The 23,052-nt window shown below is 46.1% G+C and overlaps 1 protein-coding gene across 2 annotated transcripts in view; it reads right to left on the reverse strand.

Moving 5' to 3' along the window:
• Positions 1-269: 269 nt before the first annotated feature.
• The window catches only part of PSAT1 (phosphoserine aminotransferase 1), a 37,116-nt gene continuing 14,333 nt past the window's right edge, over positions 270-23,052 (reverse strand). Inside the window, exons 5-9 of one of the 2 annotated variants that reach the window (XM_006891983.1) lie at positions 21,577-21,749; positions 18,967-19,136; positions 12,559-12,687; positions 1,931-2,068; positions 324-429 (exon numbers count right to left, since the gene is read on the reverse strand). In XM_006891983.1, coding sequence (XP_006892045.1) covers positions 324-429; positions 1,931-2,068; positions 12,559-12,687; positions 18,967-19,136; positions 21,577-21,749 — 716 coding nt within the window. Of the gene's footprint in view, positions 430-1,930; positions 2,069-12,558; positions 12,688-18,966; positions 19,137-21,576; positions 21,750-23,052 lie in introns of both variants that reach the window. The other variant, XM_006891984.1, reaches the window with a different exon arrangement.

Raw genomic sequence — 23,052 nt, forward strand, 5'->3', positions numbered from 1 at the left:
GCATTTGCAGAACTCAGTCCACAGGCAAATCTGAATCCTGAGAACTAGCTAGAAAAGTTAGCAGCAGAGACAAAATATGTTTTAGTTAGTTAGAAAAGTAAAAGGAAGGTTTTTTTTAAGTGCTTCCAGTTAAATTAGAGTGGCTGTTAAGTCCACCAGCTCCACAGAGCTCTTGATATTTTGCTGGTGTTCTCTGAAAAAAGAAGAATCTATATTAAGCATGCTCACTTGAGACAAATATTACATTATTTGGTAACCATTCCCTCGACACCTTAAACTGCATACATTGTTCAATAACAGATTACCCATCAGTCAGGCTGTGCTCATAGCTGATGCATCTCCAAAAAGTTTTTCATGAAGGCTGCCAACTTCTGAACGTCTTCCACAGTGACAGCATTGTACAGAGAAGCGCGGATGCCTCCTACGGACCTGAGACATGCAGAGAGCCACCATTAGGATAAAGGTGTCCAACTCCGCGTCAAGGCAGCGCTCTGTCCAGCACCCGTCCCTGGAGTCACTGCAACTGAAACCATCTGCCCAGTCTTCCACCCAGAAGCCCCTGCAGGAAGGCAGGAACTTCAGATGTGAAGGCCCACCAAGCTCACACCTAACACACAGGAATTTCACACTCTGTTCTTGGGAAAGAAAAAAAAAATGGTGAAAACTCTTAAGTGAAGTGAGTGATTCTTCTCACCAGGCCACTCAGCAATCGCTACCACCTGGTGCAGGCAAGACAGAGCTGGGAACTGGGACCCTGTCGGTGGGGAGCCTGCAGGTGTAACGGGGTAGGGAGCAGGGAGCAGGGCCCGGCAGGTGAGATGGGGCAGGGAGCTAGGACTCTGTGAGTAGGGACCCTGTAGGTGAGGTGGAACAGGGAGAGAGCAGGGATCCTGCAGCTAAGATGGGGTAAAGAGTTGGGACCCTGCAGGTGAGATGGGGCAGGGAGCCAGGACCCTGTAGATGAGATGCATCAGGTGGGAACCCTGTAGGTGAGATGGAGCAGGAAGGGAGCTAGGACCCTGCAGGCGGGCCGCTCACTGCTGCCTGGGGCCATCCTCAAGGGCGAGGATATGCTTTTCATAAAACATGCAAGATTAACTACTGTACCTGACACAATTCACTATTAGATGTCAGTGACTCAAGGGATATAGAAGGAATCACTGAGGAAACATTATTCTTAGAAAATGTGTGAAAATGCTCTTATTGGTACTAAGAGAAAAATTTTAAGGCTATAATGCTGCCTCTTTATTCCTCAAAGGGAAGTGTTTACTGTAATGATGGACTCTGAGCACACTGCTAGTTAGCACCTTCCCTCTTCACTGGGGAACCATGAAATCTATTATACTCCCTTAGAAGGACCGCTTTCAGTGAGAAATTGCTACATCTATAAAGAACATATTGACCATGATGGAATGATTTGATCCAATCTACACAGTGAGGACAAAATTGAACATGACCCAGAGAGGTTCAGGCGGCCCTATTCTCAGCAGCCAGGCCTAGGGACAAACGTCTTGGTGCCCAGAAAAATGCCCTGCAGTGTCCTGGGACACAGGTCCCAGCCCTCAGTGCCCACCCTGTGTGGGCAGCCTCACACGGGTTTCAGATCAGAGGTTTCCAAGTGTTCTCAACAGAGCGTCTCTCTTCTCAACCAAAAACTTCTATGGAGCCCAAGTATGTAAATAAATGCAGACCTGAAGTGCTCCAGGGTGAAAATTATGAAAAATGGCACCCAGGGAAGAGGCTATACCTTCCTCATACTCTCAGCCAGGAAGTGCAAAGGGTACTAGAAACAGCCGGGGACTAGCTCTGTGACAAGGTGCATAAATACTGCCATGGTGGGCAGGCTGCAGGACCCACCTGACTCTGCATGTGAAAACTGAAGCAGTAGGGGGAGGCGTGCGTGGACGCACGCAGACACGCGTGCACTCACCTGTGCCCTTTCAAGGACATCATGTTTTGCTCCAGAGCTTTATCGAGAAACCTTTTCTCCAGAGCATCATCCCCTTTGGTGCTGCCAATGCGGAACGGAATATTCATCTTGCTTCTATTCTGGGGTTCCACTGGACACCTGAAAAGCAGATTGTAACACCAGCAAATGAACAGAGTGGTGAGCCAGTTCTGTTTCATTTGTAACACTTGGTAGAGACAAATCGGTCTTGAAAGAATTCTAGCCAGAGCGCTCCTCAGCAACAAGCATGGTGAGACTCCGCCTCACATCCTGTGGGGCCAGTCCTTGAGAAAAGACACCAGGCTTGGGAGAAAGGGAAGGTCAGTGACAGAGGAAGGCCTGCAGAGAGGGAGACTGAGACAATGACCACCACCACCAGGCCCGAGCAGAACAGTGAGGACGGTACAGGACCGTCCAGGGCTCCCCTCTGCTGTCCAGGTCACTCTGCGCCAGAGCTAACACGATGGCATCCAGCAGCAAAGAGTGACTGTCGGCCCCCTGATAACACACTGGCTAAGTGTGTGGAAGTGCTAATCAAAAGTATTCACAGTAAAAGCCACCTGGGTAGAAAGAGGAAGTAATCCACTTCTCCAAAGATTCCGTCTTGGAAAACCCCACTGGCAGTTCTACTCTGTCCTGCTGGGTCACTGAGTCAGAATCCAGCTTACCAGAGACCGTAAGACCTAGGAATTAGATCTCATTACTCTAGTGCATTTAGTGGACTATAATTTCCCCATCTGTATGAGGATGAGCACGCTACCTCTCTCTGGGCCTCATTTTCCTCATCTTAGTGGGGATAACAATCAAAGGCAGCCCTCATGGAGTTGTTATCAAGATTACATGAGCCAATATACACAGAAAGACCGTGATACATTTAAAAATAGCCACAAATCCCCTGCAGTCCTGCTCAGAAAGAGATGGAACTAGTTCTCCACCTTCTGAATCAGGACTGAACTTGGAACTTACTCTGACCAAGGCCATGCACTAGACGAGACAGTATATGACCCTGCAAGCCTTGGCCGCAAGGGGCCTTGGAGCTGTTCACAGACAGCTCACCCAAAAAACCAGGAGCAAATAAAACAGCTGCTGTCCTAAGTCACTCCCTTGCCTGGTGCTTTTGTAGTTAGAAAGAAATAACTGACACCATCTAGAACAATGTATGGAAAACATTAAATGTTCTAGGAGTCTCTGTTAAATGTTATATGTTAGGCTTTTTATTCCTAGCACCTTCTAAAAGGGTCTGTTGTTGTTGTTGTTAGGTGCCATCGAGTCAAGTACGACTCATAGCGATCCTATGAATAAAAGAACTGAACCCTGTCCTATTCTGTGTCATTCTCACAATCACTGACACACTGGAGGCCATTGCTGCACTGTGTCAACTCACCTGCTTGAGGGTCCTCCTCTCTTTTGCTGTCTCTTTCCAAGCATAATGTCCTTCTACAAGGAATAACCTCTCCTGGCAAGATGCCCTAAGTATTTGAGATGAAGTTTAATCACCTTTGCCTCCAAGGAGCAAAGGGTCTAGTACAACCAAATTCACTAGTGTCCAGTCATTTCCAGCTGACAGACCTTACAGAGCTTCCCCATAGGTTATAAATCTTGATGGATTCGAACCTACAACCTTTTGGCAAGTAACCCAACACCTGATACAATGAACCACCAGGGCTCCCATCTAGTGTGGGTACCACTTCAAAACATGGGAGATGAGTCTATTTTTACCAAAGAAAGGTTAGTACTTCATATTTAGAAAATATGCTTCCAAAATTACTTTCCACTGACAACTAAAACACACATAAGGAAAAGCTGGTGTCCTCTCCTGGAATGAAAACCCAGCACTTAAAAGACACACAAGGAAAAAGCAGGTGCACCCTCTGGAAAGAAAACCCAGCACAGCATGGGGTGGCCCCCTCTCCCCTTTCCTGGGCATGTTCTAGTTCATTCTTGCACGTCTACAGAGGAAGAGTCATTAAAATTAAACAGCAAATAAAAGTAGAGTGAGGAAACCCCATTAAAAGTTACACTCCCCCTGTGGGCACATACATAATTCCTGCTCCAGTTAATAGGAGTCAAGCGTGCACCTCCAGGCAGAAGGGCTGCAGGGAGGGAGTACTGCCTGGTAATGGGCACCAGCCTAAACCCAGCCTCTTTCACTCAAGGTTTCAGGGCTGACATTTAAATTAAAAATTCATTGGCTACTCTCTTTTGATATTCTGCTGCCTCAGGCAACCAAGTGAGGGTCTGAAACAAGACAGAGCACATCTAACTTAAAGAAATCTCTGGTTGGTTAACACATCCAATTGCCATCTCAAAAGCCAGCAGTTCAAATCCACCCAGAGGCACCTCCGAGGACAGGCATGGTGATCTATTTCAGAAAACTCAGTCATTGAAAACTGTGTGGAGTATAGTTCTACTCTAACACATATGAGCTTGTAAGGAGCTGGAGGCTACAGGAAGACAACCAACACATTGGCTTTTTATTTTAATTTTTTAAATTCAAAATTCATTGCCATTAACTTAGAACCAACTCATAGCTGACTCTCCAAGACAGTAAATGACACAGGAGATTACCCATCTTTCTCCTACAGAGCAACTGATGGATTTGAACCAGAAGAGAAGCAGCAAGGCTTTTGGGTTAACAGTTTAACAGTTTAACTCCCTACAGACACCTATTTACACTGAAGGTGAGGGAAAAGATAATTAAGAACCTGTTTATAATTCACCCTTGCCTCAAGTCAAACTATTCTGTCAAGAAAGTAGACGCTATTCCAAACAGCAACGTTGTTGTTGTTGTTGTTGTTGTTACTGGAAACTGAAGAACAAATCTTCATACAATAGATTTTTATGCAGTACCCATGACACTGGGCCTCTGCGGAGTGACTGAGGAGGAAAAAAGTTTTAGGAAAATAAATGGTCATCATCCCAGAATTCCACTAGGCTCAGCCAACATTCAGGGGATGCCAGTAAGAGAAGCCCTATGTAAGGAGCTCTGGTGGCCTAGTGGCAAGAAGCTGTAATCCCAGAGACACACAGTTCAAATCCACCAGATGCTCTACTGGAGGAGAAAAGGCAATCTCCTCCTGTACCAGTCAGATCCAATTTGATGGTACACACACACACACACACACACACAAAATAATAAAAAATTAAAAAAAAAAGAGAAGACCTATATATATAACCAGCTTCAGGCCCTCGGGCCAAGAAAACAACACTTGCATTCAAGATCTAGAGGACACATCACCCTCTCCTGGGAAATCATCCTACTGTGACAGCAGAGTGCTTCAAAAGGAAGGGAAGAGGCACTAAGTCACAAGAAGTCAGTCCTGGAGCAGAATTCTGCTCAGAGGCAAAGGGGTTTTTTCTCACAACTGAGTCATAAAACCTTCTCTAAAACTAATACCTGAAGTTTGGACTTACAGACTCCTTAACTCAAGAGAGACCAGCAGCAGTGTGAGAGACCGGCAGACCAGCAGCAGCGCAAGGCATCAGGCATCACAGAAGTGAATTGAGACCTAAGCCATCATATCAAGGGCTAGATAGGGGGAGGGAGATGTTGAATGTGGGAGGCAGGAGTGGAGGGGATGCTGGTGGGGCGGGGCAAGGAATGGGTCAACACACACGTGCCAAGGGCAGGGAGGGGTGGCAGTGAATCTACAGGCTATTCCTATAACGGGGAAATGGTTTTTATCTGACCTGCTCCTTTCTGTAAAATGCTTGCTTGTCAGATATTGTTCTAAAGCTGAGCATTCAAATTAAGAGAGACTAGGAAGAAGGACTGGCCATCCACTTCTGAAGTAACAGGTCTTCAAAAACCCTAAGTACAACAGACCACCCTTAGAGTACACTAGCAGATATGGCAACTGAGGCTGAGCCCTCAAATACGGAAACACAAAGGAGGAGGAAAAGTTGTCAGCAGACACTAGTGACTATAACGTGGAATGTGAGAAGGATGAATGTAGGAAAATTGGACATTGTTAAAAAATAAATGGAACATAAATATTGACATACTTAGGTACTGGCAAAATGAGCTAGACTGGCATGGGACATTGTGAATCAATCAAATGATCTACTATGCCAGAAATGAAAAGGTAAGGAAAAGTGGGGTTGCCTTCATAATCAAAAAAGTCATTTCTAGATTCATCTTGAAATAAAATGGTATGAGTGACTGGATAATATCCATGTACAGATAAGGAAGACCAGTGAATACCAAAAACCAAAAGAGGAGGAAATAGATTATTTCTACCAACTTTTTTTTTAAATAAAAGGGGATAGCATGAATGCAGTTCACAACTACCACAAATTACGCAAATTCCCCACATTTGGGGAAATCACAGAGGTCAACATATTCAGAGTGCAATGGATAAGCACGAGGAAAACCACCTTCGTGATCATGGTATCTCCCCTGCTGGGTAAGTATCATTTCTACCAACTTTTGCAGTCAAAAATCGATGGAACATGCAATCAAGTTGCATCAGTAGATTGCTGTTGGTTTCCTGTAAGGTCTGAAGGAGGAGCGTCGTGTTCACATGTTCTTGTGCAGTTGCTTGGGAGATAGCAAGATTTTTAGTAGACCGACTCACCACCATCTCCCAAGCAACTTCCCAAGAACACAAGAACACGATGCTCCTCTTTCAGGCCGTACAGGAAACCAACACCCCAGCACCACCCCAGTTTATCAGGAAGTAGCTAGAGATGACTCCACACTAATAATTCCTTTAAAGCCTGGAATACAGTTAGAATGACCCAGCTGCCCCCAGCCTGATCACTCCCTGAAGAAACTTAATAAATGTCCAAGGCGACTAGATCAGATACCAGAACAGACAATGGATCCTGAAAAGTCCTAATTATAAAAAGCCCATACCCAAGTTAATTAACAGCAGCAAATGCTGAGCAAAATACCATCTTCCCTAGTCCTCCCTAAAACCCCTATAAAAGAAACCATTCTTGACTGCCCTCATGCCATTTTTGCCTTCTCCACACGTGGGTCACTTGGAATTCCTCTCAGACCTGTTCATTTCTTGGGAGGAAAGAAAAAACAGATGCATTAATAATAATGGGGTGACTGGAATGCAAAAGTTGGGAAAAGGGAAGAAGGATCAGTAGTCAGAAAACATGATCTTGGTGACAGAAATGAGGCTGGAGATAGAATGATAGAAATCTGTACAATGATTTATTCATTCCAAATACCTTTTATAAGAAACTTAAACACAGACTATACACATGGATTTCATCTGATGATATGCAAAGGAATCAAATCAATTACATCTGCAGAAAGAATCACTGAAAAATCTATGTATCAGCTGTCAATGAATTAACCAGCACAGATGTTAATTGTGAAACAGACCATCAACTACTCATATGCAAGTTCAAACTAAAGCTAAAGAAAGTTAAATCAAATCCAAAATTTGACCTTTAGTTTATTTATCCCACCTGAATTTCAAAACCATCCCAGGAACAGGTTTGAGGCCTTGAACACTAATGAGAGAAGACCAGATGAGCTATGGGTGCATATCAAGAATATCATCCAGGAAGAATGCAAAAAGGTCATTACAGAGGCAGAGGAGGAAGAAAAGACCAAGACAGACGTCAGACAAAACTCTGAATGTTGCACTAGAGCACCGAGAAGCCAAAGCAAAGGGAAGAAATTAAAGAGCTGAAAAGAAGATTTCAAAAGGCAGCTCGGGAAGACAAAGCAAAGTATTAAAATGATATGTGCAAAGAGCAGGAGTCAGAAAATCATGAGGGCCAAACTGCATGACATTTCTTAAGCTGACAGAACTGAACAAATTCAAGCCTTGAGTTGCAATATTTAAGGACATTATGGGCAAAATATTAAATGATCCAGGAAGCATGAAAAGAAGACGGAAAGAGTATTCAGAGTCACTGTACCAAAATGCATTGACACAGAAGAATTTCATGAAACAACCTATGATCAAGAGGCAATGGTGAAGGAGGAAGTTCAAGCTGCTCCAATGGCATGGGCATAAAACAAAGCCCCAGGAACTGATGGAATACCAATTGGCATATTTCAACAAACAGATGCTGCCCTGTATGTGCTCACCAGGTTGTGCCAAGAAATCTGGAGGACATCTACCCGGCTAACTGAGTAAAAGAGAGCCATATTTATTCCCATTCAAAAAAAAAAACAACAACAAAATGGTGACCCGATAGAGTGTGGAAATTATTGAACAATAAAAACAACTGGAACAGTACATTGACAAAAAACTATCAGAAATATAATCTGGGTTTAGAAGAGGTCGTGGCACTAGAGACATTACTGCCACTGTCAGATAGATCTTGGCTGAAAGCAAAGAGTACCAGTGAAATGCCTATCTGTGTTTCATTGACTATGCAAAGACGTTTGACTGCATTTGAAAGATTTTGACAACAAACTGTGGCTGACCTTGAGAAGAATGGGAATCTCAAAACACTTGATTGTGTTCATGCAAAACCTACACAGTAGGACCAGAAAGTCGTCCTCAGAACAGAACAAGGAAACACTACACGGTTCAAAATTGCAAAAGGAGTGAGTCAAGGATGCATCCTATCTCCATACCTTTTTAATTTATATGTAGAACAGATCATTTGAGAAGATGGACATTATAAGTGCTCTTTGGAGATAAGAACGATGACTTACTTTGGGCATGTTGCTAGGAGGGGCTATTCCTTGGAAAGGGACATGATGCAGTGTGGGTGAAGGGTCAGCAAAAGAGAGGAAGACACTCAACCAGGGGGACTGCCACGGTGACTGCCACAATGAGTTCTAGTGTGCCAGGAAGTATGAAGGTGGCACAGGATAGGACAGGGTTCAGGTCTCCTGTTCAAAGGGTCACTATGAGTCATACTCAACTAGAAGGCACCTAACAACCTAACAAGAGAATTACATCAGAGAATGACAGCATTTCAACCAGAAATAGTGAGGGGCCGACATTCGAGGACTGCTTACTATGGGGTAACCACTGTTCCTAGTACTTTATACAAATTAGCCAGCACGGTATCTCCTTGCTTTTAACCCCTGCAATATATATTCTTTATCAGCAGGGGTTTTCACTTAGTCCCCATGACTATTATAACAAAAAAATATCAAAGACTCATTGCCATCAAGTCGGAACTGACTCACAGCTGACCCCTCCGCTGAGTTTCCAGGATTACAAAACACAAAGGAAGTCCACCCTTCTTCGGCATCACTGGTGGATTCAAATGGCCAGAGAGGTGTGAACTCTGGGTGAGCAGAGCAACTCCGTAAGGGTTGAGTATGCACTATTACAACCATTTGACAGGAAAACTAAGGCTTGGAAAAGCTATGTTCTTTGCCCTAAGTCACAGCCATTAAAGTGGCAAAGCCAGGCTTCCAATCCCCAATATCCCAACACTGCCAGCCTGGGCTCGGCTCGGCCAGGGCCTGCAACGGTGAGGCCAAGGAACAAGCCACTGGCTTGGCAGCCTTCCTACCTCATCTAATCTCGGCGTCTCTGCCCACATCCCTGGGATGCCTCTGGCAGGGCAGGCTGGTATAGCACCAGCAAATCTTCCAGAACTGCTTGATAAAGGGGCCACCCCATCAGAGGTGCAGACAGGGAAGGGTCAAAATGTAGCAAATTCCAGCCTGCCCACGACTGCCGGTTAGAACCACCCTCCTCCCCTGTGGAAGTTCTTGAGCTCTGTTCTCCCCACAATTTTATAGAGCAAAATTTCCTTACACTGAGAACTCCCAAAGAACAGTTCCCCAGTAAACACTGAGGAGAGTTGGAGCTAAACCCCAAAGCTGCCTCCATCAACAGGGTTCCTGGGGAAAACCTCAAGCCCCAGATGGCATTTTCTGGAAGGCAGCCAAGCAGGTGAATGGAAGGAGAACGTTTCCAGAGGCCTTTACCCTGAAGAGGCAGCTCTAGGGAGGGTTAGTGATGGGAGGGGGTCATCCCCAGGACAGGTCTGCCCACGGCTTTTGCAGCTGCTTTCCGGGAAGTGCCCAGGGCCAGGTGCTTCAAGGGAAAGGAACCTCGGGAGAGGGACTCAGAGGTCTCCACACTTCCTCCTATGCTTCATGCTTCTAATACCCTGGACTTTTCCCAGAGGTGCTGTCAACCTTCTGTCCTCTACCTGCTTTGTTCCACACACAAGACGTGACAGGTCAAAGGAAAACCAGGTCCTTCCACTGCACCTCAGGTGGCTTCCCTCAGGGAGGCTCTGAGCATGCGGCATGGGGTGGATGACTTACTCATCCTCTGTCCTGGAGCCTGGTTCAAGGCTGGCCCAGGAGAGTACCTGGGAGACGTTTGCTGGACACACAAGTGGATGGATGGACTACACGGCCCACAGGCCTTTCCACACTCTCCTTCTAATCCAGCACAAGTCGGCTCCTTGGCTCTGCTCCACAGACCATGACTCTGGGAATCCTGCCCCCTCCTTCTGGAGAGTCCCTGGATGCCCTCTCCCCTCATCTCACTCAGACATTGGCTGACTCACCCCCCGTCAGTAGCTCCCTGCTCCAATCCCCTGCCACATCCCCAAGCCCTTGACCGTGAACAGCCTGGGGTGGCTATTAGTCCTTTCCATTTAAAAGGTTATGGCAAGCAATGATTTTGAAAAATACTATATAATATGGGAGAGGCTAGAGAGCATTACGTTGAGTGAATGAACTCAGTCTAATAAGGACAAATACTGCCTAAGACCATTATAGTAAAAATAGAAGGTTAACTAGTAAGATGTGTATAAAAGGCCAAAGGGAGAAGGGGAGAGGGCAGGAGCCTGAATGTGAGAAGAAGGGAAATGATGGGGTCGCCGAGGGTGGGTGGAGGGAGGGGTTGAAGGAATTAGGAATGATCTAGCATGGATCTGAAAAAGTGGGGTAATAGTGGGCATAGATCAATGGTGACTGGCTTTATAAAATGCAATATACAGGATGACTGTATAAAATGTGAATGAAGGAATGTGTGCAACACAATGTATACAAATTTTGTACACAAATCAACATAAAACAATTTTTTTTAAAAAAAGCTCCGGCAAGCGCTGTGGGTCCCCTGGCCTCCTATCCACACAGCAGGCAGGGTCTAGGCCCTAGCCCCAGCCCACAGAAGAGGCTGACCACTAGTGTGCACCTTCCCCAGAGGTGAGCCAGGGCTCTGACACTGCACATGACAGAGAAGAACAAAGGCCAAGGCATCCGGCCAAGCCCGGCATTCCCAGCCAGGCTGCCACGACATGCCAAGAAGTCACGAGCAGAAAACGAGCTGCAACGAGCAGTTTTAGGGCAGAGGTGGCAGCAGCTGGCTCTTGGAAACTCCAGAACGTAGATCCTGTACACACAAGTGGACTGGGTAATGCGTCAGACGTTAACACATTACTAAGACACACAATTCTAAGTTAGGACTGTCCCATGTGGACCAAATTCTCAAAGATAGTGCAAATCCCCGTACTATGATCAGCTAGTGGGCTGTTTTGTTTTATTTTGTTTTGTTGCAACACTAAATCCTAAAAATCATGACTGCTAAGAAGGGGATCCTGGCTTTGATGTTGTTACGAGGTGCTGCTGAGTTGATGTCTACTCATGGTGATGCTATAAACAACACAACAGATCAAAACCTTATCTTATACCGCACCATCCCAATGACCTCTGACATGCTCAAGCCCACTGGCTTTCTGTCTTTCACTAATGCTCTACCTTGCCCACCGTGGTGTAGTTTTCCAAGGACAGGCCCTCCCTGACAACATAAGGCACACCCTGGTTTGCATGTGAGGACAGATTTGTTTGTTCTTTTGGTAGTCTATGAAATGCTCAGTACTCAACTCCAACATCACAATTCAAAGGCATCTTCAGCCTTGTTTTTAATGGTTTTGATAAGTGAATAAAAAGCTTTTGTGTGTGTATATAAATCATAAACATATATATGCACAGGCACAAGACAATGGGAAATTTGATCTTTGTTCACCAATACCTACCCAGTCCTTGGAAAAAGACATGCTAGAAAAGGTAGAAGAGAAAGCAAGGAAGACCTTCAGCGAGGTGGCTAGACACACGACAGCCACAATCAGCTTGAGCATGAGAGATCGTGGGGAGGATGCAGGCTGCGGCCAGGTTCAAATCTGCTGCTTGGAGGGTCGCTATGAGTCCTAGCTGATTGTTGGCACCTGCCCACCTTAAGGGAGAAGGAAAAGTCCATCATTTGTCTGCTTATTGTGTGCCTCACTGTGTGTGGCTGGCTAGCACTTTGGAAGGAGGCCTGCAGTGAGTTGACTGGTGGTCCCCAAAAGTGTGCACAAGCTCTGACCTCTGGAATCTGGGAATGTAAACTTATTGGAAGAAGGATCTTCGGATCAATGATCAAAGATTTTGAGGAAAGACCACTCAGGATTATAAGAGAGTGAGAGTATCATCTACCAAAATTCAAACTCAATGCATTAACCCAGAACTGATTCAAGCAGGCTTCTGAGGCTATAAATCGCATGGGAGGGGACTGCACATCTTTCTCCCTCGGAGCCACTGGTGGATCTGAACCTCCAGAGAGAAGATGCCTTTGATTTAGAATAATTCCCTACAAATGAGGCTGGTACATAGTATGCACACTACATTTTTAAATGCACGAGGCAGAAGGGGAGACCATGTACTGACTTACACGTAGAATCCTTGGGAGTTATCAATGATGTCATAGATCATTTGAGATTTGATGGAGCTCAGCTTCTCCATGGCTGCTGCACCACCGTTGTTCTTAATCCACTCCAGGACCAGGCCCATGACATAGATGCTGCAATGAAGGGGAAAGACACAATCTGTTTACTGCAGCGCTGGAGAAGGGAAAGGACAGCTGAGGAAAAATTTTGTTCTTTAAAGAAACAGACTCAATAGATTTCACTAGAAGCAGACAACAAATAGAAATGCAGACCAGGTTTCCTGGGACTGAAGATGGAAAATAATGCCTAAGGGAACTGAGGTTTCCTTTCAGGTGACGAAAATGTCTTGAATGTCACAGAGATGACTGTCACCCAGCACCAAGGATGCACTAAACACCACTGAACCTCACAACCTCAAATGCAGGGGCACCGCTTCTGGGAGCCCATCCACAGCCATCACGGCATCCCGACTCAGTGCAGCCCTGCAGGTCAGAGTGGAACTGCACCCACAGACTTCTGAGGCCATAAGCCTGCATAGAAGCAGACTGTCTTTTTCTCCCAAGTAGCTGCTGGAAGGTTCTAACCAACCTTCTGTTCAGGTGCTGAATGCCTTAACCACAGCACCACCATTATTTCTATGGAAGGTTGTGGAAGTTCTGGTGACCTACCAGGTAAGGAGTTGTGCTGTCTGTCTCCTGCCCTGCGATTCACAGCCTTTGAAAGCCCGCTGGAGGGTCAGCTGTGAACAAGTGGGGGGTAGTTGCATCATATCACGAACATAATTAAAGTCACTGAGGTGCACATGTCAAAGATGCTGAAACGATGAATGCTTTGTTATATATGTTTCATCACAATAAAAAAAGTGTTTTATACATTTAAACTGCTAAGTTTTGTGTTACTCGTATTTTACTATAAGAAATCACGAGCCCTTTCCATAGCTTCAAATGTCTGGCTCCATGATTCTACTTAACACAAGGTCCTCTTAGATTCCTATTCATTACTAACGTACTCAGCCATCTCCATGAAATTCAAAATGTGTGCACAAAGCCGGAAGGATGCAGGAATCTTGAAAGCTAAGGGACCCTGAGCCTTATGCATCGGCAGCCCATGCACCTCACACCCACCGCTCTCAGGTCAGGGATGCGTGGGTGTGGCTATGACGCTGAACAGGTTCCTGGAGGAAAAGGGCTTCCTAATTAAGGACCTGGACAAAGGCGTGGTAACTACTTCTGAAAATGGGCCCATGAAAACCCTCTGGGAAAATGAGAAAAGTCAAGGCAAAAAGACACACTTCCATAATCCACCACTTCTCCTTTCACTGCATTATTTCCCCCCAGTGAGTCAGTTTCTTTATATGGGAGAGGAAAGTAGTTTGCTAATTAAACATTTTAAAAACATAACTATCTTAAATGAATTTATTTTAAACTGTGCCACTTGTAGCATGCATAAAATGTCCACAAAACCCCCTATGGATACAACGGCCCAATCTGTAACCCAGTATGGCCTCGTGCAGGACTGGGCACCACCTTGTTCTGATGTGCACGGGGTCACCACAGATTGGAGGCTAAACTCATGGCTGCGAACAACAAAATTCTTAGGCCACTTTGTGACTTAATCTCAATTCTCTCCATTGTCAGAGCAAGCCATGGTATTTTTCTGGAAAATAAATAAGAAAGCATGCATCTGCAAGTTGGACAATGATTAAAGATGACAGAAGAATCAATGCATTTGAGGTGTGGGATTGAAGAAGGATAAGTATATCCCATGGACTGCCAAAAGAACAAATAAATTTGACTCGGAGGAAGAGTAACCAAAGTTCTCCTTAGAGGCAAGGACTGTGAAACTTCATCTTAATACTTAGGGCATACTATCTCCAGATGGTGACCAGTCCTGGGAAAAGGCCACGATACTGGAAAAAGTAGAAGGTCAGCAAAAGAGAGTAAGACTCTCAACAAGCTAGACACAGTGGCTGTAACAATGAGTTTGAGCAACTGAGATCATGAAGATGGGGCAGGACAGGGCACGGGTCAGATGTTGTTCACAGGATCAGTCACAGTCGACGACACATAACCACAACCTCAGCAATCCCTTAAACTGACTTCTCCTCACTGATAAGTACCATGTGCAAATGTGTAGCTCAGGCTTATCTAGGTTTTCCCATTGATTAAATGAATCATTCTATGGCATACCATGTTTAGGGTGTGTGTGCGTGCACACACGTGTGTTGTAGACTCGGAACTGACCCCCGCTGACCTCCACTGTGAGATGTCAAGTGGATTACATGCTATCGTGACCTATGTCATGATCCACAACCTGTCACAATCCACGACCCTGTCACGATCCACGACGCTGTTACAATCCACAACCTGTCATGATCTATGAACCAGTCATAACGGATCCGCAACCTGTCATGATCCACGACTCTGTCATGATTTATGACCTGTCATGATTGATCCATGACCTGTCACGATCCATGACCCTGTCATGATCCACGACCCTGAGATGATCCACGACCCTGTCATGATCCACGACCTGCCATGATCCATGACCTGTCACAATCCATGAGGCTGTCATGATCCACGACCTGTGATGATCCACGACCTGTCATGATTGATCCATGACCTGTCATGATCCATGATGGAGGAGAACTGCCTCTTCTAGTATGGTCAGCAGTGTGTTATAATCAAATGGCTTCAAACTGTCTCCAGACTGTTTCCAGCAGATCTGAGAGAGGAAGACAGCGTTTCCTGGCTGCTTGGTGCAGTGTTGCTATGAGTAGAAATCAAATCAAAAGAGTTTGCTTCAAGTGAGAATCTTTACACAAGAAAATCCCCAGGTGTTTCCTCCTGCAGAGCCACTGAGTAGGTTCAAACGGCCGACCTTTCAGTTAGGAGCCTAGCATTTGACAGTTCCAGCTGGGTTCCTATGAACTATCACAGCTTTCTGGCTGCTCCAATTTACCAACTACTCTATGTGGGGAAAATGGACAGTCTCATCCTGTGTGATTTACAGCCTCCAGAAACCCGCTGGTGGATGCATTAGGAGTCAGGAGTTAGTTCTAACTCGACGGCAAAGAGTTTGAGGTTTGTTTTTTTCTTTTTTATTAAAAAAAAAAGGCTGACACAGAAGAGTAACCATGGTATAGAAAACAGGAAGTTTGAAGATAATATTTAAGTTCATGATGAATTTGCTTTAGCTGGGGAGTCCCTAAGTGGTACAAAATAACAGACCTGCCAACCTACAGGATGATGGTTCAAGTCCACCCAGAGGCGTCTTGGAAGAATGGCCTGGTGCTCTACTTTCAACACATCAGCCACCTGGCAAGGTGCCCCTCCGACACACATGGAGTCCCCACAAATCAGACACATTATGTGTACATGACCAGTTAAGGGTCTGTTGGGATCCACAGCAAACAGTTAATACTGACTACCTCAATATTTCTAAACATCACAAGTCTGTTAAAAGCAATACAAAACATTCACTAGGCATTCAATGACTCCGAGTCAGAACCACTGGACTCAGCACCAACCCACAGCTGACCCTCCAGAGTGTTTTCAGAGGCACTAAGTCCCCGGGAGCAGCCTGCCCTGCTTTTCCTGAGCCGCCCCTGGTGGGTGAGAACTGCCAGTGAGGTCAGCATTTCAGGTTAGCAGGCAACTCCCCACAAGTGACACCACCAGAGTTCCCCGGGCACTAGGGCTTAGAAAAACATGCCAGGAAGTCCCATGAAAACACCACTGGCTGTTCTCCTCAAGACTGACCCAGTGGACAAACTTCCAAAACTCCACTCTTGCATGGAGTGAAATACTGAGTACAGGGCCTGGCACATGGCAGACGGCCGCGTGCTGGAAGAGAGTACTAGGTCCTATATTAGATGCTGAAAACCAAACCAAATCCACCTAACACTCAGGAGTGGAGAATGGGATTGCCCAGAGGTCACTGTGACCACTGGGAGAGATTCCAGGGCTGGTTCCTGGGGGATGCCATCCCTGGGGCATGCTAAGGGCAGGCAGTTCCCAGCCTTCCCCTGCGCAAGCTCATTGTGTAAGAAAGGTAGCCTGCATTCAGGGGGGTTTGGGTTTTAGTTTACTTTAGTTTTTTGATAATTTTACAATTATTCCCCCTCAGACTGCCACAAAAGTAGACTTGTGGGCTTAGTAGATGAAAAATTATTTTGTGGAAGAAGCAAAGAGTAGGTATGTTTTTCTTTATCCACTAATTGGGCTTCATTTGTCCTACCAAATGGTTAAGTAGAAAGACAATGAGGGCCAATATTCAACCCTAAACCAGTGCTCAGGGCTACAAAGAAACTATGTGAAGGCTGTTTATGCAGCACAGCTAAACCAAACTGTCTGTCCTGGCCTCCTGTCCTTCAGCTTTGATGAAAAAAACAACAACAAAAATACACCCACACATCTTTTCCCACTATAGACCTTTTCAAGGACTAATACTACATGACACAAAGTTGCACAGAGTTCAGGCGTCTTACTGGTGGTGGTCTTGCATTCAGGGATGGGAAGGCAGTGCACAGATTATCCTGCCTCCATTTGGAAAGTGAGCTCACCAACGAGCTCCACTTTCCAGAAGTGCATCGCTCTCTAAGCATTCCCTATGAGCCCCATGCACAAAGGAACGCTGCCAGTTCTGTCCCATCCCCCACAACTGGCTGTGAACCGGGCCTTTGTGATCTGAATGTTACAACGAAGGCTGTTAGGCATCAGACAGGTGACAGCTGCAGGTGAAGTGGGCTGGCCGGGAACTGAGCTCTGTCCCCTACAAGAAGGTAAGCAGTCTGCCACCGAAACACCCGTGCCCACATGGCAGGTGTGCAGTCCTTCTTCAGTTACTGAGAACTTTTATTTTCTGTCTCGGCGAGTCCACTGACCGCTAAGGCTTGCCTTTATAAAACAAGTAACAAAAGAGGTTTGAGGGGCTAGAGTGTGGTGGTGGGCAGTGAAGGTAAGCCAGTAACTCTGATCCGGGGTCTCCACCAGCTACATGTACACACTTCTGGTCAAATAGTCAGAGACCTGGTGACACAGTGGACTACATGCTGGGCTACTAACCAAAAGGTGAGCAATTAACTCATGAGACACTCCTGCTCAGACTTAAGAGTCCGCTGGACTCACAGCAGCCGCCGGACTCTCACCGCAGCCCACTGGACTCTCCCCACAGCCGCTGGACTCTCCCCGCAGGCCACTGGACTCTCCCCGCAGCCCACTGGACTCTCCCCGCAGCCCGCCAGACTTTCACCACATGTGAGAATGGACGCAACAGATCTGCTGTGAGGAGAGTCCGGGGAACTGCCATCTGAATTTTAAGTTTAGAAAAAATCCCTCCTCTCCTCTAGTAAAGGGAGCTCTGGTGGCCTAGTGGGTAAAGATATGTGCTGCCAACCCCAAAGCTAACAGTTCAAATCTACTAGCTGTTCCACAGGAGAAAGATGGGCAATCTCCTCCCATGTGATTTATAATCTCTGAAAACCCAGTGGAGGGTTAAGTATAAGTCAGTTCTAACCCAACAGCAATCCTCCAGTGGTAAACTATGTAGCGAAAGGGTGAGTTCTGGAAAGGTCTTGATCCATACAGACCACAGGCTGCCCTTGTTTCACACTCTTTTAAGAAACCTCCCACACATCCCAGACAGATGCTGAAGAGAAGGAGTCAACAGCGTCTATTTTCTTAAATTGGAATAGCTGTGTCGCAATCCCAAAGACACATGGTTCAAATCCACCGGTCTGCAGGAGAAAGTGACATACGACATGTTGGCACAGATTACACCAACTTCTCTAATCCTCACAACAGCCCCGAGGAAGGTAGTAGCATTAGTCCCGAGGAAAACCGTGGTGGTGAGGGTAAGTGACTTGCCCAGTGGGATCTCTCAGGCCATTGTTAGCAGAGTGGATCGTAACAGAAGCCCTAAGTCAAGCTGTTATGGATGTGGGGAGAGGTCGGGGACAGGCTTGCTCTTCCAGGAAATGCTGTGATGCTGCCTCCCACTCAGCTAACAGAACTCTGTGGGGAAACTCTAGAATAGAGTCCCGGGCAGCGTGTCTACTAAGGGGCCGCCAGCTTCATACAAACCCAGCAGGGAAGAAAAGAAAGCTGGGGAGCCCAGCCTCTCAAAGCCCCTTTGTTCAAAGCCGAGCTGGTTATTTGCCATGCAGGCCACGGTGCCATGGTACTTCATCCTCAGAGCAATTCTGGATTAATGACAAGCCACCAGGGCCTGGAGTACCGGCATCAAACAAAAACTACCAAGAAAGAAGGAAAGAGAGCAAGAAGGAGAGTGGGCCACACAGTGCAGGGGCGGGAAAGAGGGGAAGGCGAGGTGGGCAGAGACCCTGACGGCTATCTGGGGCCGTCCAGTCAGTGGGGCCACTCAGCAGGTCACAGCGAGGGGCCCACCTTTACCTGAAGCACGGCGGTGTGTTGTATAAGGAGTTGCTTGCGGCTTGCACTTTGTATTCCAGAATGGAGGGGCATTCTCGGAGCGCGTACCCAAGCAGGTCATCGCGGACGATCACCACCGTGACCCCAGCCGAGCCCACGTTCTTCTGAGCCCCAGCAAAGATCACGCCAAACTTCAGAAAAAAGGAAGAACAGAGGCTGTTGTTTCAGGAGCGCTTGACCATTTTTCACAAATTTATTCAAGTTTCCTAACCTCCTTTCCAATTTCTGCAAAGAAGGGACACTATTTCGAGCACATTCCATTCCCTAAAGCACCCTTTATTGGAGAGCAGGCATCAGTCAAGATTCCCAGTTCCCAAGCTCCAGGAGCTGTGTCTGTCCATCTGTCACCAGTGAGGTACTGACTCAAGCCCATCATCTTAGTAACTTTATATATGTTCGTATTCTATTTATTCTGTAAGGAGCGCTGGAGGCTTAGTAGTAATGAACTGCACTGCCAACCCAAAGGTACATGGTTTGAATTTACCAGCTGCTCGGCAGGAAAAAGAGGCGCAATCTCCCCCCATGTGACTTACTACCTCAGAAAATCCACTAGAGGGTCTGCTAATGGGTCAGTTCTGCCTCGACAGTATGCCAGAATTCATTCTGTAGACCCCCCTTTCTAGTCGTCTCAAATGCACCTCTAATTATACCTGCGATCTCTAAAATGTAAAAAATAGACCCACGTCAGTACCTTTAGGTCAATTCTCTTAGCAAACCTCTGTCAGCTCCTCAAGGCTGCAATGGGACTCCCCATCCCTCCCTCAGAACCACTGGAGACACACAGCCTCCAGTCAGCCACACAACATGCCACAGACGGCGCCACCAGAGCCCTTTCAGTGGTACAAGAAGTTAACACACTCAGCTGCCAACTGAAAGGCTACTCAGAGGCATCCCAGAAGACCTTGCTGTTCCCAAAACATCAGCCAGTGAAGACCCTATGGCACACAGTTCTAGTCTGACACAAATGAGGTTGCCCTGAGTAGGAGGTGATGAAATACAATCGGTTCCTTTCAACTGTCATTGGGAACCAAAAGTAGGACTATACATTAACCACTCTCTACAGAAACAGAGTTTGTATGTTAATCCTGTCACTGTGGACCAATGAGGGGCCTCAAATCCCATCAAGGGAGGGTGATCAGTGACCTGATGGCCCCAGAGAGTCATCGGGACTCTGCCCACCTCACTTTCCATCTCTTTATCTTGTGCACCACACTGTTTGCTCAGCTCTTCTCTAGCCATTTCTGTCCTTGTTTGAGGCTTGTTTTGTTTGATCTTGGTTGTCCAGGTCCCAGTGGACCATTAACCCAAAAGTTCTCTGAACAGCCTGTCCTAGTGGGAAGGAGCAAGTTCAATTTGGTGTCCTTGAGAATTGCCAGTGAATGGTGATAATAAAAAGCAAGCTGCCTTTCAGCTGGATTAGCTGGTTTAAAACTCAGACACGGCACCCACTTTGTGCACTCAGCGGGTGGTCTGTTCCGAGCATTCCACCTAGCAAACCACTCATGAAATCTGTGTCTGCTCGGAGTTGACATGAGTCTAAGGCAAGAAGAGGCTCTTCAACATCCACCCCCCGAGACTGAGTAATATGCATGTTCCCTCATAGAGTGCAAGTCACTCACACTCTGCTAACGAAAACAGGTGAGGAGTCAGTAAAGGCAGCAAAGCCGGCAAAGGCCTGAGTAGACGCTGTGAGGCCATCACTATCAAGGACTGGAAATGTTGTGCTGGTAAATTTCTACAATCAGTAGTGAACATATCTTTTTATTAGGAGCTGCCCTGCTCCAGCGTCTGCTGGCCCCAGACTCCTTGGCCTTGCTTATACAATTGTTATACCTGCTGCTAAATCAGCTACAGCTTTGTGCAACCCCACACACAATGAGTCAAAGCATGGCCCAGCCCTGGACCACCTCCATGATGGCTGTGGATCAGACTGTAGTCCATAGCGTTTTCACTGGTTAACTTCGAAGAGTATATCACCAGGCCTTTTTTCCTAGTGTGTCTGGAAGCTCTGCTAAAAACCTGTTCAGTATAATAGAAACACACATGCCTCCACTGACATGGTGATGCCTGCACAAGGTAAACTGGCCAGGAAACTGACAGCTCCCACAGGGAATGTGAGAATTCTACCAATGATCACGAACTGCTCTTTCTTCCCCTCATTCTCTAGACCCTGAGAGCTTACGGGAAACAGCTCCATCTAACAAGCAACATACACGATCCAGAAGGGGAGCATTTGCCCACGAATGAGGCTCAAAAGGCAGGAAGGGGAGAAGAGGATTCATGAAAACTACGACCACAGGGAAGAAGTGGGGAGGATGATGTTACAATGTGGGTGTTATAATTAATATCATTAAACAAAACATGTAGGAACAGTGGGATGGAAAACTAACCTGTTCTATCATCAATTTTTTTCTCAAATCATAATTTAAAAATAAATCAAACAAACAGAAAGAGCTTCATCTTGCCTTATAGCCACCTCAACCCCAAAAGCATCAACAAATAATATACATTAAAATTCCTCTAAATATACTCAAACAGTGGGTTTCCCTAAAGCAGCTTCACATACACTACCTTGGAAACGTCCACAGGCCTGGACAGGAAGTTGGAGGACATGTCGCAAACCAGCACTGCTCCTTTGACATCAGGCACAAAATCGAACTCCACTCCATGCACAGTCTCGTTTGCACAGTAATACACGTAGGAGGCATCCGGGTTGAGGCTCCAGGTGCTTGGATCTGGAATTTCTATTATAGGGAATAAAGTATGGCATTTGCCATGTCTATCTACTCTTGCTGCAGAAGGTCAAGGACTGCAGCCTTCAATATGGATTGAAGATCAACATCAAGAAAACAAAGGTTCTCACCACTGGGTCGATTGGCAGCATCATGATAGATGGTGAAGAGATTGAGATTGTTAACAGCTTTCATTTGCTTAGCTCCACAATAAACACTCATGGTACCAGCAGCCAGGAAATTAAAAGAAGAAATGCATTGGAAAAGTCTGCTGTCAGAGACCTCTCCAGAGTACTAAAGAGCAACGATGTCTATCTGGAGACTAAGGTGCCCCTGATCCAGGCCATAAACTTCACAATTAATTGCTATGCATTAGAAAGCTAGACAATGACTAGAGATGATAGAAGGAGAATTGATGCCTTTGAGCTGTGGTGCTGGAGAAGAGTATTAAATATACCATAGATTGCTAGAATAAACAGGTTTGTCCTGGAGAGGGTGAGACCAGGCTGCTCCTTGGAGGTAAAGATTCTGAAGCTTCGTCTGACATACTTTGGACATGTTACAAGGAGAGATCAGTCCTTGGAGAGGGATGTCATGTTTGGGAGGGTGGGGGGGACAGAGCAAGCAGGAGAGAAAGACCCTCAATGAGATGGGTTGATTCAGTGACTGGGATAATGGGGTAGGTATGTCAGAGACAGTAAGATTGGCCCAGGATAGAGCAGGGTTTAGGGCTGTTGCACATAGGGTCGCTATGAGTCACAGGCAACTCAAGGACATATAACAACAGCAATAACAACTCTTATCTTTTACCCAGATTGATATTCCTGTCTTAGCAGTAAAACATTCACGGATTCCAAAGCATTTCCCAAGCTAAAATATCCCAACCTTCTTCCCACATAGAAACAAAAGCATTCACAGCCTAGATGCTACAAGTGTGACCTACTGCACTTTTCTAAATACCATTTGGTGGAAAAGGTCAAGAACAGGATGCTATGTTTATTTCTTGTCACTCAACTTCCATCCATCCACCCACCCATCCATCCATCTATCTATAGTTTACTGGGTTCCTCTTAGGGTTCCAGCCCTCCTCAACTCCCAACGTAAATGGTTCCAGTGAAGCTGATTCCATGCTCAGCCTTGGAGGCAGAATGCAGCTCGGGCACAGCACAGCAGCTCATCCAAAATGAGGCACACAACAGGCTGTTACAAGAATGTTCAAACACATTAAAATCCAGATAATCAGATCAAAAGCAGCTGCAGCCAAATAAGAGGGGAAGTTTTCTTGAATGTAGAAATATCAGATTGAGATTAGGAC

The sequence above is a fragment of the Elephantulus edwardii genome, unplaced genomic scaffold (assembly GCF_000299155.1).
Source record: "Elephantulus edwardii isolate Elephantulus edwardi_28Jun2011 unplaced genomic scaffold, EleEdw1.0 scaffold00108, whole genome shotgun sequence".
In the NCBI taxonomy this organism is placed as follows: Eukaryota; Metazoa; Chordata; class Mammalia; order Macroscelidea; family Macroscelididae; genus Elephantulus; species Elephantulus edwardii.